Genomic DNA, 15712 nt, shown 5'->3' with positions numbered 1-15712 from the left:
ACAGAATTGGATGGGAATGGAAGAATTGATGGGTATTAACCCCGGCTTCATTTTTACTTCATTTTTAACTACTGTAACAAAGAAATTTCACAGCTTTGGCGTAAATAAAATATATCTTATTTATATTCAATGATCTTACATGTGCTTCTGCATATCCATCATGTCTGCTAATCCAGTTTAAGAGCCATGGAAGGACTGGAGCTTATCCCAGCTGTCAGAGGGTGAAAGGTGGCGTATAAACTGGATAGCTTTCCCAGTCTATTGTGGGAGCCGAGCCATATTTGTTTAGGTTTCAAACATAAATTGAAAGAAAGAACTTAAAGTATTTTAGTCAGCCAGGGAGAAAATGAATCCCATTTGCATTATTTTCATGTCACAATCTCAGTTTTTTTTGTTGTTGATATCATTCAATTTCGGCTCGTGTCCTTTCTTCTTGTGATTATAGTAATAGTAGTAGTGTAGCTTGAGGATTCCCTCACTTGCTTTCTCCTGTCTGTATATCAGTACCTGTTACCTGTTTTCCCCAGTTGTCATTTCCTCTTTTACTTTAAAGGTGGTTCTTCTTCCAGTTTTACTTCCCTTTTCTTTTCATAACTCATACTTTAAAGAAAAGCAAGCTTATGGTCTTTAGGAAATAAATCTTATTTTCTTATGACATTTACTAAAGACTTAGCCAGTATAACCACTTTTCTCAATTTTACAATTTTACTCCTTGAGTAAAGTCAAATTCCCTTCAAATCACTTCATCGCTTTAGCTGTGGGTTTAACACTCTGCTATTGTAAATATGAAACATTTTAGCATCCTATAGTACAAAATGAAAACTTTTACACAAAATGTTTCACTTTGGCACTTTTGTTGATCGTCATGGTATGATGATGCATTTGCTATGAATTCTGGGACAGCTTATCTTCTTTCTTTGTCCAATATATCTGCTGCTAAAGGGGGTAATAAAGTAAGTACTGAACTACCTTTTCTTAGTATACAGAGAAGATGAACAGATGTTATTACGGCTGTTATGTAGATACTTCGCTCAGTTAATAACCTTGAAACTGACTATATGGCTGCAACCACAGTTGCCTCTTTCCCTTTGTCCTCACTGAAGATGTCTGATTATACTCTCATCATGTTTTCTCTCCTGTTTGTTTCCCCTAGCTGTCTAGCTAAACTCCTCATTTTTGTGTTTTACTCTTGTGAATATAGTGTTTCTGCCCCCCCCACTAGGTTAATAACAATAAGCTATAAAAATGTCTTTTCTCTTCAGTGAGTGGGATGTTTGATTAAACCTTTCAGGCTTCTTTTCTCTTGTGCTCTGTAGTTATTTCATTTATTAGTGTGCAATTTCCATTTTTTAATTGAAATGACTGGGAGTTACAAATGTCCTAAAGTGGGCTAAAAGTGCATAATGAATAAAAAAATTGATAATAATATGTCGTGAAATGAATTTTAAACCTTATGAGATATTGCTGTGATAAGTATTGCTGTGCGAATGGTGTTGCTTGTATTTCTTACTCCTACCGCAACAGCCTTCAGCCTTTACGTGTGATTGAAATTGTACTGAAAAGCATAAAAACTGCTGATTGTGGGCCACTGTGACTCAAATCAGCCATCACAAATGAAAATGAAAGCATGTCAGGACGCATTATAGCCACGTGCTGACTAACAGGGTCTGGGACGGCTCTGCACCTGCATCTGCACACTAACAGCTGTGATACACGCTCTGAGGAAATGACAGAAGTGTCACCACAATTTACAAATGATCCAGTGAATATTTTTGCGCTAACGAGCATCAGAAGTGATACACAGAATAAAAAGAGGAGACAACAAACAGAAGACGAGGAGACGGAGGAAAAAAGACGAAATGCTAGAGGTTAGTCTTGAAGACAAGCCACACTCACCGACTTCTGTTTCTGTTTAGCCGGGCCACCTACAGTATCAATCCACACAAAAGCCAGAGGAGACAAAAAAAAGCACAAAACACAAGAGCACATTTAGTTATTGACAGGTTTGGATTAGAGGGGTGGGGGAATTGGGAGAGGAGCTGTTTGTTGATTAAAGCAGAGTTTACACTGACTGCCTCCTCTGTGAATTCATTTTCAAACAGATTCAGACTGATATCCAGCAGCAGCTATTTCAGAGAGGATCAGTTAGCTCAACGCCTCTCCCAGCTCAACAAGCACAGAAACGCACATCCAAACATATCACTGTAACCGTGGGAGCCTGAGGGGCCAAACAGTGTTAGATTTTGGATCTATAGCAGCAGCAGGGACGGATCAGTTATGAGAGGTTAGTGAGAGATGTAGAGTGGAAGAAGGAGAGCTTAAACCTGGATATCTTGGAGGAAAGGGGGGCAAATGCAGGACGGAGGAGGAGAGAGATCACCTTGCCCTCTAATGTTACCTTCTTAAAGAAGGGCAGTCGGTGGATGTTGGCCTGGGGGGATGTTACGCTGCCTGACATGCTCTTGGAAGAGCGAGGGTCACCCTGGGACTCAGGGGCCTCCTCAGCCTCCAGGTCGAGGGGGTCAACGTCAAAGGCCACTGTGGACATGTCTACGTGAGCTGATGATGGGAAGGGTGGACGTTGGAGAGACGGAACAAAAGAACAGGAGAAAGAGGAGAAAGCGAGATGAGGTGGAGTGAAAAAGGATGAGAGCAGAGAGAATAGCAGAAGGGAGAAAAGGCAAGAGGGGGAAGAATAAAGTGTGAGATGCATCCAGAGAGAGGCAAGAGATGGCACAGAGACTGGAAAAAAGTGACACAGAGTATGATTTAAACTGGAAACGACACTTACAAGAGTCTTAAAAAGAACACACCACAATTTTATGAGGCAGAGCACAGAAAGTGAATTTGGTGCGACGAGAAAGAAACAAAACCTGAAGTAAAGATGTGAACGAACCGTTGAGAAGGATGGCTGCAGCGGGAACTGGAAAAAGGTACAGGTAGGAAAGAAGGAATCAAGCAAAGAGGGAAGTTTAGGGTGGAGACAGGGTGTGTGTTGCTATAGGGATGAGGGAGGGTGAATGGGGCCTTGCAGGTGTCTTGTTTTAAAGGTATATCATGGAAGGGTTGAGTAATTGTAACAAAATTGTACAAAAGTAGCAAATTTGTAGCTCATTAAAATGTGTGTGTATATCTAACTCTCTCTCTAGTATATCTCGAATCTATGTCAAATTCTGACTTTGAGTCAGAACAACAACTTAGGATGTACAAGGTGTGTTAGAGAGATGATTTTTCTGTTACACAGATATGCAAAGCCTTTTAAAGTCAATCAAGAGATGTTTATGTTTACCCATTTCCTCCACCGTCTCTCCTTCTCTCTGTCAGCCAGACGTACTTAACAAGTTTAATGAGTGAAGTTCATTTTCGGCTCTATTTCAGTCCCGTCTTGTGTGCTAATGACAGACCTCCTAAGACCTTTCTCGCTTCACACAGCAACCCACTGAGACACGCTGTGATTCATCATCATGCCTGACTAACTAGCCAATTAAAATTTTCATCTAAATATCAGGCGCCCGTCTCATCTTGCTATCTCTCTCGCTCTCTCTCACCCTTTCAGGTGCCCACACAAACGCACACACACAGACAGGCACTATGTTTCCACGTGACAGGGCGACCTTGTGACCTCACCTGTTCCAGGTGGAGTAGGCCTGCGGGTTCCCGTGGCAACGTCAAGACTAGAACTTCCTCCAGATTTACTGAAATACAGAAAAACGGGCACAAATCATAGCTTGGAGAACGATACATGATTCCTTTTGATTTCATTTTTATTTTCTACCTTAAACAAAGAAGAAGACACAAATTGTTACATATGATGATGCGAATGTAAACATTAAAAAACAAAGAGAACACGTGGAAAACTGCTTAAATTACCTGCTGACTGTGCAGAAATTCATATTCAACTAATATGTATACTAAAATCTGTTTCCTCTACTGCATGTGTAAATACAGAGACTATAGAGACTTTTGTACATACTATACTATAGATGCACTGAGTAACAGAGTGACTCACAGCAGTGCTTTTGTCTATTTCAGTATGTTTTACATTGCCGCTGAGTGCTGTGTGACTCATGTGTGACCTGTTTTAAAGAGTGGGTTCTTGTTTGTGCTGCTGATAATGCAGACACAGAGAGCTCGCTCTTCATTGTTACCTGGAGCTGAGTCGGTTTTGCCTCATCCTCTGCTCCTGCAGCAGACGGGTGTTCTCCAGTTTGACCGGGCTGGGAATGAAGCCCACCTCACAGCCCTCTTTCACTAGACGCCCGATCCACCAGTCATTGTTGTACTTCTGTATTCAGAACAGACAGGCATCAGAGGGCAATGCAGCATTTTATACAAATATATTTTACCATTTGACCCTTGTTTTCTGCCATGGATATATTAAACATGAGAATCCACCATTGTACAAACATGGCTATAGTTTCAAACCTTCTTAATGCCGGGGGAGGACTATCAGAAGAAATGGCTTAAGGAGAGAGCAGCCTTAAAAGGAGAGAAGTTAAAGTGTCTCATCTCAAACAGAAGAGGGCCGGCACCAAGGTCCAATATAAGCTAAATAAGGCTTAATTTAAACTGTGAATCATCACTTCTCCAGTAGAGCACAAGAGCATTTCTGCAGCCAGAAATTTTTCCCAAATAGGGCTGCATTAAAACTTTCATCATTTAAAACCTTTTGAATATGATTATTAAGGTTTTATATGAAACTTTAGACTAAATATAAAGTGTAAAACAAGCTAAATGACAGCCCAAACTTGGTAAAAACACACAATTCTGTATCTTGAGTCACTCAAAGTATTAAACAGTATTAAACAAATCAGAGCACTACTTTTATTTAGCAAATATTTTCCCATTTTTTTCCCAAATTTGGATCACCTATTTCTCACTGCACTGCAGCTTGTATTGCAGCTAACTCCCACTCATGGCCTGGCTAGGCTTTACAAAAGAAGGAGGCAGTGCAATAAGTTGTAGCATGATCCCTCATTGGTTTCCCACCCACCACCACTGACAGTTTTTGGATGGGGCCAATATGCTACTGGCATTCTTTTCCCAATACCATCCAAAATCCAAAATATCCTCACTCGAACTCAAAAGCATTAACTTTAGTTAACGTTGGTGCTCTAAGCCACAGAAATTACTCTCAGTGTGAAAAATGTACTGAAATGACTCTATAATAAGAGAATGAAATAAGTTCAAACCTCTTTAATGTGCAAGAAGTCTTTGGCTTCAAAGGAGATGGCCATGCCCTGCACAGGAACATCATCATTGGGGCCTGGGTTGTAACCAACATTTGTACGCACAGCAAATGCCACTGGTTTGGTCTGGAGCCAAGATGGGAGAAAAGGTATTAGTATGCACAGAGCAGCTCACTAAATCGCACTTTAGAGGTGCCTGATACAGCTGAAGAGATTTAACTGTGTCCAAACACTTAATCACGTGACAGTTACTCAATAAGGATGAGCACACAGCATAAGAGATGGATGTGAAAGGCTTGATCTCTGACCTTTGCTTTCTCGAGTGTGGCGAGAGCCTGCCTGTCGGCCTCCTTCCTCAGAGCCTCAGGGTCCTCCTCCAGGGACACGTCCGAGTCCGACGGTCGGCTGGTGTAGGAGTCTGCAGAGCCCTGAAATGCACAAAGAATTCATATAACGAAAGCAGAGTTAGACCAAATAAGCATGAGGTTTGCAGTCTAACTGATGAATTGCATGCCCATCAGTCCACTCGTGTTGCACCTTAAATCCAGGTATGTGTCTTTCAGCTGCTCCTCAATATGAGGAGTAAAGGTTGCAGCCTGTTTTTTTAATATCCTGAGATTATAATATCAAGACCACCTTGTGAAGTGCAACCTAAATAAACACAAAGAGAACCCCGCCCATCACACTGCATGAAGCTGACTCTGTGTTATTCGAGGTTGGAAGGATGCATAACATTTTCATTTGCCGACACTTCCACCGCAGCATCGAGAGCGGCCGGGGTGTTAAATCGTATTTTTTGCACAGGCACAATAGATTCAGCATGTGTGGGTGTGTCAAGTACAGACAGAAAGATGTGGAGAGGGGAAAAAAATGGCTCGAGGACTGTTTATAATATCAGCGAGGATATAAATTTCTCATGAAGTGGCTACAGTTTCTAACACATCCACCACTCATGCACTGTAACTCGACCCTGCTGACCCTCTTTCAGACACCCATGCCACAATCAAAAACCCGAGCCTCCTCCGAGCCTGCAGAGTCGACCCGCTGTACTGCTCAGCATGTCCAGCGCAGGGAGGGAGGCAGCCTGAACTTCTGAAGTGTTCGAGTGTTCAATTTATATAACAATCCCACTTGTTCTCTTGTTGCTGTTTTCGTTTTTGAGCTGACAGGCTGCCTGATGCTTTGTGGGAGGTACTGACAATAATGTGGACAAATGAATGTTCCAGGCAGAAAAAATGAGTCACTAGGTGTGGGTTTTTAAAATAGAGGTGAGAATGAACAAAGATGACATACAGCATATGCAATGATGATGAAAAATTCCCTGCACATGTGTACTCAGACAAACAGTGAGTATAACAGATATCTTTGGACTGTGGCCGGCTATTGTTAGGAATTTCTTTCGGTATTGATGCCAATATTAGAGTTAAAGTATGTCAACCAATTTTTTTTTTTTATAAATCCACAGATTGGAGAACGTGAGTATACTAGCAGTGCTTTTCACTGTGTAACTACACTCAGTGCATTACTGGTCAAATCTTACTGTTGGCGCTGCTGTTGCTTTCTGTTTTCCTTAAAGCTTAGCAACCAACAACAACACAGGACATGTGATTTATCCTACTTTTGCAAAGTTAATGGTAAGAAAACATTAGAAGTAACTGTGTGATTTTATTCAACTATCTAGTTTAATCCAACCATCACATAGGCCTAAGTTTGTATTCTCAGTGATTATGAAAAACTGTTAATGGAAATAGACCCATTAACAGCTTTACTTCAGGCTCCTGATAGCTACTGTTACATCTGTTCCATCCTGTTACTTCTTTTCCAAAACTGACACAAGACGAATCAGGACTATATATTGTCTAAATAAGAAAGAATGATTTTCATGTAATCAATCACTTCTGTTTCTTTTAAAATATAACTATAGATATATAAATATATATCCTAATAATAAATATCGATTTTTCCTTTCCTATACTGCAGGAGTTCACCTGCAGGCTTTTCCCACACTTTTATAATAACTGTTCCAGTGTTTCTCCAGTGGGTCTAATAGATGCAGCACACCTAGTAGTTCTTTGGAGTACAGCAGGTGGGACGTTACATTATTTTTTAATTTTTAATATCTAGTAAAAAAAAACAACATTTCCCTAAAATAATTAAGCTGTAATTAGTTCAATTAAAGTAAACCTTTATTTCAAAGGCTCATACGATTTCTGATGCCAATCAGTGAATTGTCAGTATGTAAGTTTTATGATCATAATAATAATACAATTTATTTATAGGTGCCTTTAAAAACACCCAAGGACACTCTAATATAAATGAACATAAAACAAGTTAAAATTAGACAGCGCAAATGATCTGATTCCTCTTATTAACTACAGAACATTAATGAATGAGTCTAAAACTCACATATTTGCTTGGGGCCTCTTATTTTGCAATGACTGTAGAAAGTGTGATGACTTCGCCCGCCTCTGCAACTGAGACTCACCAATTACAGACTCACCAATGCTAATATTAATACAGTTACACTGCCATCTTAGCAGCACTGCACAATGAGAAATCACAATTATTTTGCTCTTGTCACTAGGCACATACACACATTTGTTAGGTACAATTGGTAATTACCAGATTGGACTCCCTTTAGCCTTCACAACTGCCTTATTCTTTATGGCATAGATTCAACAAGGTGCCAGAAACATTCCATAAGATTTTAGATTATATGATGCTCAGTTGGTCATAAGGGTTGGCCCCTTTTTGTGCAAAGAAAATTACATTACACATTAAAAAAACAGCCTGTTCAACTGACACAAGGCAGGATGGATCCAAACGCTCATTGGGTTTACATCAAATTCTTACCCTACAATCCAAACGCAATAACAGAATTCAGCACTCATCAGACCAGACAATGCTTCTCCAATCTTCTGTTGTCCAATTTTGTTCTTAGCTGACAGGAGTGGCTTGCAGCGCAGTCCTCTGCTAAGGTTGCCCATCTACTTCAAGTTTTGATATGTTGTGCATTCAGATACGGTGTTCTGTGTAACTTTGTTGTATAGAGAGGTTACAGTGAAGTTCTGCAGGTAACAAGGCAGATATCAAAGATAGTTTCTCTTTTTTGAACCATCCTTTGTAAACTCCAGAGATCCAATTCCAATCCAATCCAATTTTATTTATAAAGCACTTTAAAATATCCAGCACAGGACCAAAGTGACCAAAGAGATGGTTTATGGGAAAATCCCAGTGGATGAGCAGTTTCTGAATTACCCAGGCACCAACAACACCAACAACCACACCACATTTAAAGTCACTTAAATCACCTTTCTTCCCTACTCTGATGCTCAGTTTGAACTACTTGATAAGTAGTTGAACACATGCACCCAATAAAGGGGCCAGTGAGTGTTTTTAAAAGGGATTACATTAAAGATTGAATGAGGAAAATATCAAAGCAGATTATCTTATCACAAGAAAGCAGGCAGGTTTGGTTTCGTGTTATGTTTTTTAGAAAATGGAAAGAAGACGAAGGTAGATGTTTGATTTCATATTAGAAATGAGCAGAGAAACATGACATAACCACCTCTGGTACAAAATGCAAACACTTTCTTTGTGCAGTAAATTTAGACTACATTTTCCTGGAAAATATCATCCCTGGTGGTTTACTGAATTTGCATGGTAAAAGCGAGAGTTACGGGAACCAATCAAAATGCAGGCGGGGTTATTGTTGTACAGTTCTGCAGTCACTGCAATGTGCAATCAACATTTACTTTATAATGACAAGTTAGAGCAAAAAAACCTTCGATTACAGGTTAAAAAGAAAAGTTAACATAGCAGCACCAGTGGAGCCAAGACTACTGCTCTCAGAAACACAAACTGTATGCTCCTAAACCTTTAATTTGTCTGTTCAACAGGAATAAACAACTCATATAAATTGTAACATATCTACTCAGAGAAAGAAGCTGCTCATATGTGAAGCATCATGTGGTGGTTGAATGTTTGCACGTCCATTTACGCATAGTTAATGCTCCTCTATGCCTTTGATTAGCATTCACGTGTCTCTGTATGATCTGAAATGAAACTACACATACTAATGTTGATTCTAGCTCTGCCACCTGTCATACCGAGGCCCTCTGTGACTTGGCAACAGCACACTAAATGTAGTTCCTCCCTGTTTCCAAGGCAATGGCCAGTGACTCCTTGTGTCCTCGGGCATTTACAAGCCATCCACACTTCCTGTTTCATTTACTCGAACACTCAAAGCGGTGCGCCCACATCCCACTCAAGTAGGAAGAATGATCCTGTGAGTGGTACGCCGCATCTAATGAGGATAGCCGCCTGTACTTAGTGACTCTGAGTCATTTTCTACACCATAGAAGTGCATCCCAATGTGAAGCCCTGCCTAAGAGAAGGTTAACAGACACTGGAAGGGAACCCAGGGGGATGTTTTTAGAGAATAAGAGCCGAAATGACGTTGGAAACTACCTGTGAATAACACGCTCAGTACAACAGGTCGGTGATGCAGCAAAATATAGAGGGAGTGGGAGGGACAAGAGATCACTATGAAGTTGTGCTTGAATAACTTGATTCATGTCACACACAGCCAGGAATAAATGTGAAGGACACAAAAGTCAATATTTTATCCCAAAAAAAGTGGAAACGAGGAAAAGAAAAAATAGAAACCACTTGATAACCTTTCTACACCTTTCTCCCATCAATTCCATCAAAATGTGTGGACAGACTGAGCAAACAAATGAACTAATTTCCTCCACCTCCACAGTCCCCTCCCTCCCTCCCCTCCTCCTCCTTGTCTCCCTCTCTGAAGTCAATGAGTTGTGTCTCTAATTTAGCTGCTTGCTTCACTTCACATACAGCTCCTGTTCAAAATAGCTACAGGCCACCTGATGGCAGAGCTGCTTTCCTATTGGCCGGGCACTAGTAGAGACCCCAGCAGTGTCATAGTAACCATGGCTGCAGCTTATTACTGGCAGCCACAAAGCGCTGTATTGCAAAGGAGATACAGAAAGAAGATATGGGAATCAATAGTAAATGAAATGCCCTGATGTGAAATAAGAGGCAGGGAAATTGTATAAAAGCATTTCAACAGGTGATCAATGTGGTATTTTCTCACACTGGGAGACCGCAGTCTAGTCAATAGGCCTTAGTATAACATGTCAATAACAATAACAAAACATTATGGGCTTTGGGTAAGCTTTTTAAGGGATGTAGCAGATATAATATCAATGTTTTTAAATGCTACAGTTTCCCACATCTAATGGATGAAATTCCAAAAACCTTTGTTCACAGAAGGAGCAGATAGTGGGGAAAAAAGAAAAGAAAGGGAGGTAAAGTTCAGTAATGGTCCCGAACATGAACTGTTTTCCTTCCATTTTCTGCACAGTGGCTGCCATCGTGATGACTTTACACCTCCTTAGCATCGATGTTGAATAAATGGAGGGGGGGAGGTAAAGAGGGAGTGCAACAGAACGTAGGGGGGTAATAGAATAAGGAGCGACGGCGGGATGGTAAAAGCAAGTGCTTTGAATAATGAGGGTTGAAAAGAGTCACCCTGCAGTAAGGAAATCAGTTAATACTACGGTAAAAAAAAAGGAAAAAAAAGAGCTGTTCTTTCCATCTGAAGTAATTTATATTTGTTGGTGTCGGCTCTGTTCAGAAATCTCCTCGCCCTTTCACAGGCAAGCACTGACGGAGAGACCAGCAGCGACAAACCTGAAGTTCCTGATTGAGTTTGGCCCAGCATCAAAAGGAGGAGTTGGGTTACAAAGTGGCATGCAGCTAATCCAGACTAAATCACATTAAAGGAGACCTCTTGTGCTCATTTCCAACTTCATGTTTATTTAATAGACACTATTAAAGCAGCTTAAAGATAACCTTTTTAGCTCCCACCCTTCAAAATGTTCGAACAGCAGGTGGGTGGGGCTTCTGTGCTTACAGCCAGAGCTGTGTGTCGGAGATGACATCATAGAGAACTACAAATGTAGTTCCATATGTTGCTTTTGAATCATTTCCCTCATGGGAACAGTTTAGTACACATCAATCTATTATGGGGTTTTTATAAATTGTACGCAGTGACATTAAAGGAAAAAAAGAGAGGTCCCCTTTAACTAGCATACCGTATGTGATGTTTGCTAACTGGATGCATAGATGGGTATTACCTGACTAATCATCTGATGTGGTTTTGCACTGAGATCAGTTGATTGGCTGAGTTTTGCAGTTACTTATAATTGGGAAATAAAGTAGTAGTAGTAGTAGCAAATATATTTTAGTAGCATGCATTAAGCCTCAGCTTACAAAATGAAATTCTTCGCTTGGCATTGATGTTGTATTTGTCCCCATGTTTGTTCCTAACATCTTTAGAAAAACACAGCAGATCATCAGCAGTGTTTTTCTGTTACGCAAGGCAACAGTGCAGAGGTCAAACATGTTAATTTGTGAGTATCACAAACAACAGGAACACCACAGGTGTTGTCAGACTTCACAATGGGTTAGAAAGAAATAATTACCCTCAGAAAGCTCACACATACTGTGATCCTCTGCCCTGGTAATTATTCAGATAAAAATGCATTCACAATTGTCACATCAGAAGATGTGTAAATTTAAAAAAAAAGCATGGAAAAACCACAAGATTTAATATTCTTTTCCTATCCGCTTTATCTCAGTGTCTCCTCGGGGCCACAGTCATCAAAGAGTTAAGAGAAGAAGAACACAACGATACAAGTAAGAAGTCTGAGAGCCAACTGTGTATTCATACCACATCCAGGGCGAGGTTAACTCAGTAAGAGAGGTAGGAGGGAAGAAATGGTGAAGTAGCAAAATATATGTCTCACAAACCTACTATTCACAGACCAAAGATTTCCTGGCTGAAGCTAATGGCCAGTGGCTGTAAATGGCCATGGCCCCTTCTCTGTCACAGCAGTGTCATGGCAACCAGATGGACGGAGAATGGAGATTACCAGAAAGATGAGTCATGGAGTGAACTCATCAGAAATCCCCACAAACAAGCAAACGTTGGAGTGTAAAAGCAAGTGTTCTAATACTGAACTGTTTGATGGACAAAACCCATTGGAGTTTGGAGTTTATCATTATTGAAAATCTTTCTTCATTGCTTTTGAGACGTATAAATCAAGAAAGCACAGGCTGCCAAATTCTGACACCAGTAGAGAAAAGGTTTACAACACAAGCGACACAAGCAAAAGATCAATCTCAGGACATCTGCTGTGATGATCCTCGAGAATAAGGGAGAAGACAAAAATTTGATTTTCTGTTATACTTTCACTTATTTTACCATAGAAACAAAACTGTGATCATTATTAACGGCATTTAAACTCCCTAGAAATCTAAAAATCAAATTATTTTAAAGTATAAAGATTATTATATTTGCCTGTATACATTAGACTGGGACCAAATGTATATAGTGTACATAATGAACCAACTGTGTAAATGTAAGTAAGATGGAAAAACAAAATAATTCTAAAGACATTACTGTGCAGTGCAAAAATTCACTTGTAAAGAAATTTGTTGGTAATATGTTTACATATCACTTATTAAAGCCGGCTTTTTTCAATTAGGACCTTAAACTAAAGCTATAAAAATTCTTTCTATCAGTGACCTAGAGAAAGTTATTCATGCTTTAATTATATCTGGACTGGATTATTGCAACAAATTATACGGACGGACGGAGCAAAAACAGCTGGTTCCAAATGTTGCTGCTAGCCTCCTGATAAGGACACAGAAGCGTGATCACAGTTAATTCTTAAATCGTTTCCCTGGCTTCCTGTGAAGTACAGGATTAATTAATTAAATACTGTTGCTCACATATAAGTGCTTGGCTTGCATGAGCTTGCTCCTGGTTATTTATGAGATCTTTTACAATGTCTGTGTCTCATGTTGCTCACTTAGGTCTTCTTGATCAGTAGCTTCTAATAGTTTTTAATTCCTGAAGCTTGTACAGCTGAATACATGAATTACCATCATTATGACTCTTTTCATTGTTCTTAAAAGATTTGTATTGTTTCGATAATTTTACTTGCTGTGCAGCGCTTTGGACAATGTCTGTTGTGTTTAAATGTGCTACATACAAATGTGCTACAATTTAAAGCTAATTCTTATGCAAAAGATCATAGTTTCATTAGCAGATTTTAATGAGACATATACATGCTATAATACACACAAAATACAAACATTGTGTAAGTTAATTAAATATGTTAGCAATGCAACATAAACAGCCTAAATCAAGATCAAATTTGGAAACTCCTGAGCCTCAGTCCTTAGTGCTCACTTGCACATAAATGAATCAAAGTGATGACTTGTGTCATGTGGGCGCATGTGCGTCCCTATGTACAAAACTGCTCATTTAAATTAGACAAAATAATTTTGCAAAACAACAACACAATATATAAGTTTCATTTGTCCATCTGTCAATACTCAATTTACAGAAACGTCACAGTGGTGCCATTTATTCTTTCTACTTTCTAATAAAAAAGGGTTAATGCAATCACACCTGAGATCAGATAAAATGACAAATCTCAGGATTTCTTTCTAGAAAATTGAAACATTTCAACATGTATTTTCATTCCCATATTGTTATTTACTGACAGTAGATGATCAAATGTTTGATATAAATTGATTAATAAAAAGAGGAAACATTTTTTAGCTGCAAATCATTACAAAAATATTCAACTGAAGTTTAACTCAATTATTGCCCCAAACCAACTACAAACATAATGGAAACCCGCGCAACAAGGACGATATCAAGTCGTAGTTCTCTTAAAATATTCTGCAGTTCCAACACCAGTGATCAACAATTCAACCGAGGCCAGAGATTGAGGGACAGCAGTAAAAGAAACCCCCCTGAAATGGCCACAGTCCTGGTCTGAGAGGCAGTCCACATAGCTGCAAACGCAACGGTGAGGACTGGAAGTCTAATTAAAAACACAGCGCCTTTCCAGCAGCTGTGGCCCGGCCCAAAATGGAATCGCACAGTCGTATAGTCAAGGGGGAGCAAAGAAAGCCCCAGAGCAGGGGGTATAACGCTATCAGGACGGTACACAAAGTTATATTCTCCAGTCATATCTCAAAGCCTCTGCTGAATTTTCAAAAAGTTAGTCCATTCAGAAAGGAAACTGATACACACTTGCATTACATACTTTGAGTCAGGCACAGCAGAAAGTGCACAGCTTGTAGATTAATCCAGATCCTTCTTACCAACACAGGCCTTTGAATCCTCTCAGTCCTCTCCATACCTCGTTTGCCACACTCGCCACACCACGGCAAACCAAGGGGGCAACGCCAGAGTCCGCCGACAGAGTAACGTGTATATCGTGGGACCTAGTGTGAGTGTCTAGCTTAACAAGTGCATGAGTGTATGTGTGTATTTGTGAGTGTATGTGTGTGTGTGTGACAGGAGAGAAAGCCAGAAAAGAGTGTCGTGCGCCCGAAACTAAGTGAGCGCTCTCTTAACCTCCAACCCTTTCGCACACACACACCCTCACACACACATATCCACCCCCCACCTCCACAACCCAGAGGAACGTGAACCTTGTGTAGAGGAAGGGAGCTGGAACTGGCTGGGGGTCAGGTTGCAGGACTTGTGCTACATTTGCAAACTGGGGAAATATATTTAGCCCTGGCTGGGCAGAAACAGGGACGTGAACACACTGAGACCCAGAAGGAGGCTTGGTATGCAGTCGTCAGCCATTCAGTGCCCCAGCTGACGTGGGAGAAGACTGGGGCAGTGCCCAGGGAAACCCCCTCCCCTCTCTCTTTTTTGCTTCAGTCCCCCTTGCCTCTGTCCTGATCTCATTCTTCCCAATCTCTCTCTAGCTCTCTCTGTTTCTTTGTCTATCTCTTGGAAACAGGGGTATCAGATGAGGAATAATATGGATATGAGCAGAGGTAAAACAGACAAGAGAGGTAGTCAGTGCAGCATTAGGGAATGGAGGACATGAAGAGCAGCGATCTGGGCTGTGACACTTTGAAGCAACTGGCGCTTGATGACTCGAGCCTTTGAAGTATCTGTTGAATAGTTACCGCTCATACCCCATGACCTTCTACATTTTAAACATTATCCAAAATAGGACACTATTAAAAGGCTAAAAGGAGGCAGTTGGAGAGCAGATACTTGTAGGTGGAGGTGTTGTGGAGGCAGCAGGTAGAAAAGTCTACTGTGTCCACCAGAGGGCAACCTTTGACACAATGACAGGGGCTTCTTCATGGCTATAGGCCCCACCACCCCTTCCTGACTTGTGTTTGTAACCGGTGACAACAGAGTCAGCTGAGGGACGGTGAAAAAACAGAGAGCTGCTAACACATATACCAGCTGGCTCCTCGAGCAGCCAAACACAGCAGCAACTGGGGCTCTCTGCTGGGATTCATATGTCAGATCTGACAGGAGGACGGCTTGCATCTCTCCGGGATCTAAACACTCAAAGTCTTCATATATGGCAACCAAGCCAGGATTTGTCTATGGGAAGATTAATGGGTCTTGGTATTCTGATGTCAGAAATGAATCTGTGTTT

At 40.6% G+C, this 15712-nt stretch overlaps 1 protein-coding gene across 4 annotated transcripts in view; it reads right to left on the bottom strand.

Annotated features, from left to right (window-relative positions):
- Positions 1-15712, bottom strand: part of cacnb1 (calcium channel, voltage-dependent, beta 1 subunit) — a 39818-nt gene that overhangs the window by 12477 nt on the left and 11629 nt on the right. For 2 of the 4 annotated variants that reach the window (XM_085271885.1, XM_085271887.1), the window contains exons 3-7: positions 5498-5617; positions 5193-5315; positions 4149-4285; positions 3628-3695; positions 1897-1925 (exon numbers count right to left, since the gene is read on the bottom strand). In XM_085271885.1, coding sequence (XP_085128011.1) covers positions 1897-1925; positions 3628-3695; positions 4149-4285; positions 5193-5315; positions 5498-5617 — 477 coding nt within the window. Of the gene's footprint in view, positions 1-1896; positions 1926-2398; positions 2560-3627; positions 3696-4148; positions 4286-5192; positions 5316-5497; positions 5618-14399; positions 14662-15712 lie in introns of those variants that run through there. The other 2 variants (XM_085271886.1, XM_085271884.1) reach the window with 2 other exon arrangements.

This window comes from Mchenga conophoros, linkage group LG4 (genome assembly GCF_057382185.1).
Source record: "Mchenga conophoros isolate Kocher_MC1m ecotype Shallow Benthic linkage group LG4, M_conophoros_male_GT1.1, whole genome shotgun sequence".
Classification (NCBI taxonomy): Eukaryota; Metazoa; Chordata; class Actinopteri; order Cichliformes; family Cichlidae; genus Mchenga; species Mchenga conophoros.
The sequence above is the reverse complement of the archived record's forward strand: the minus strand, read 5'-3'. Positions and strand labels throughout refer to the sequence as shown.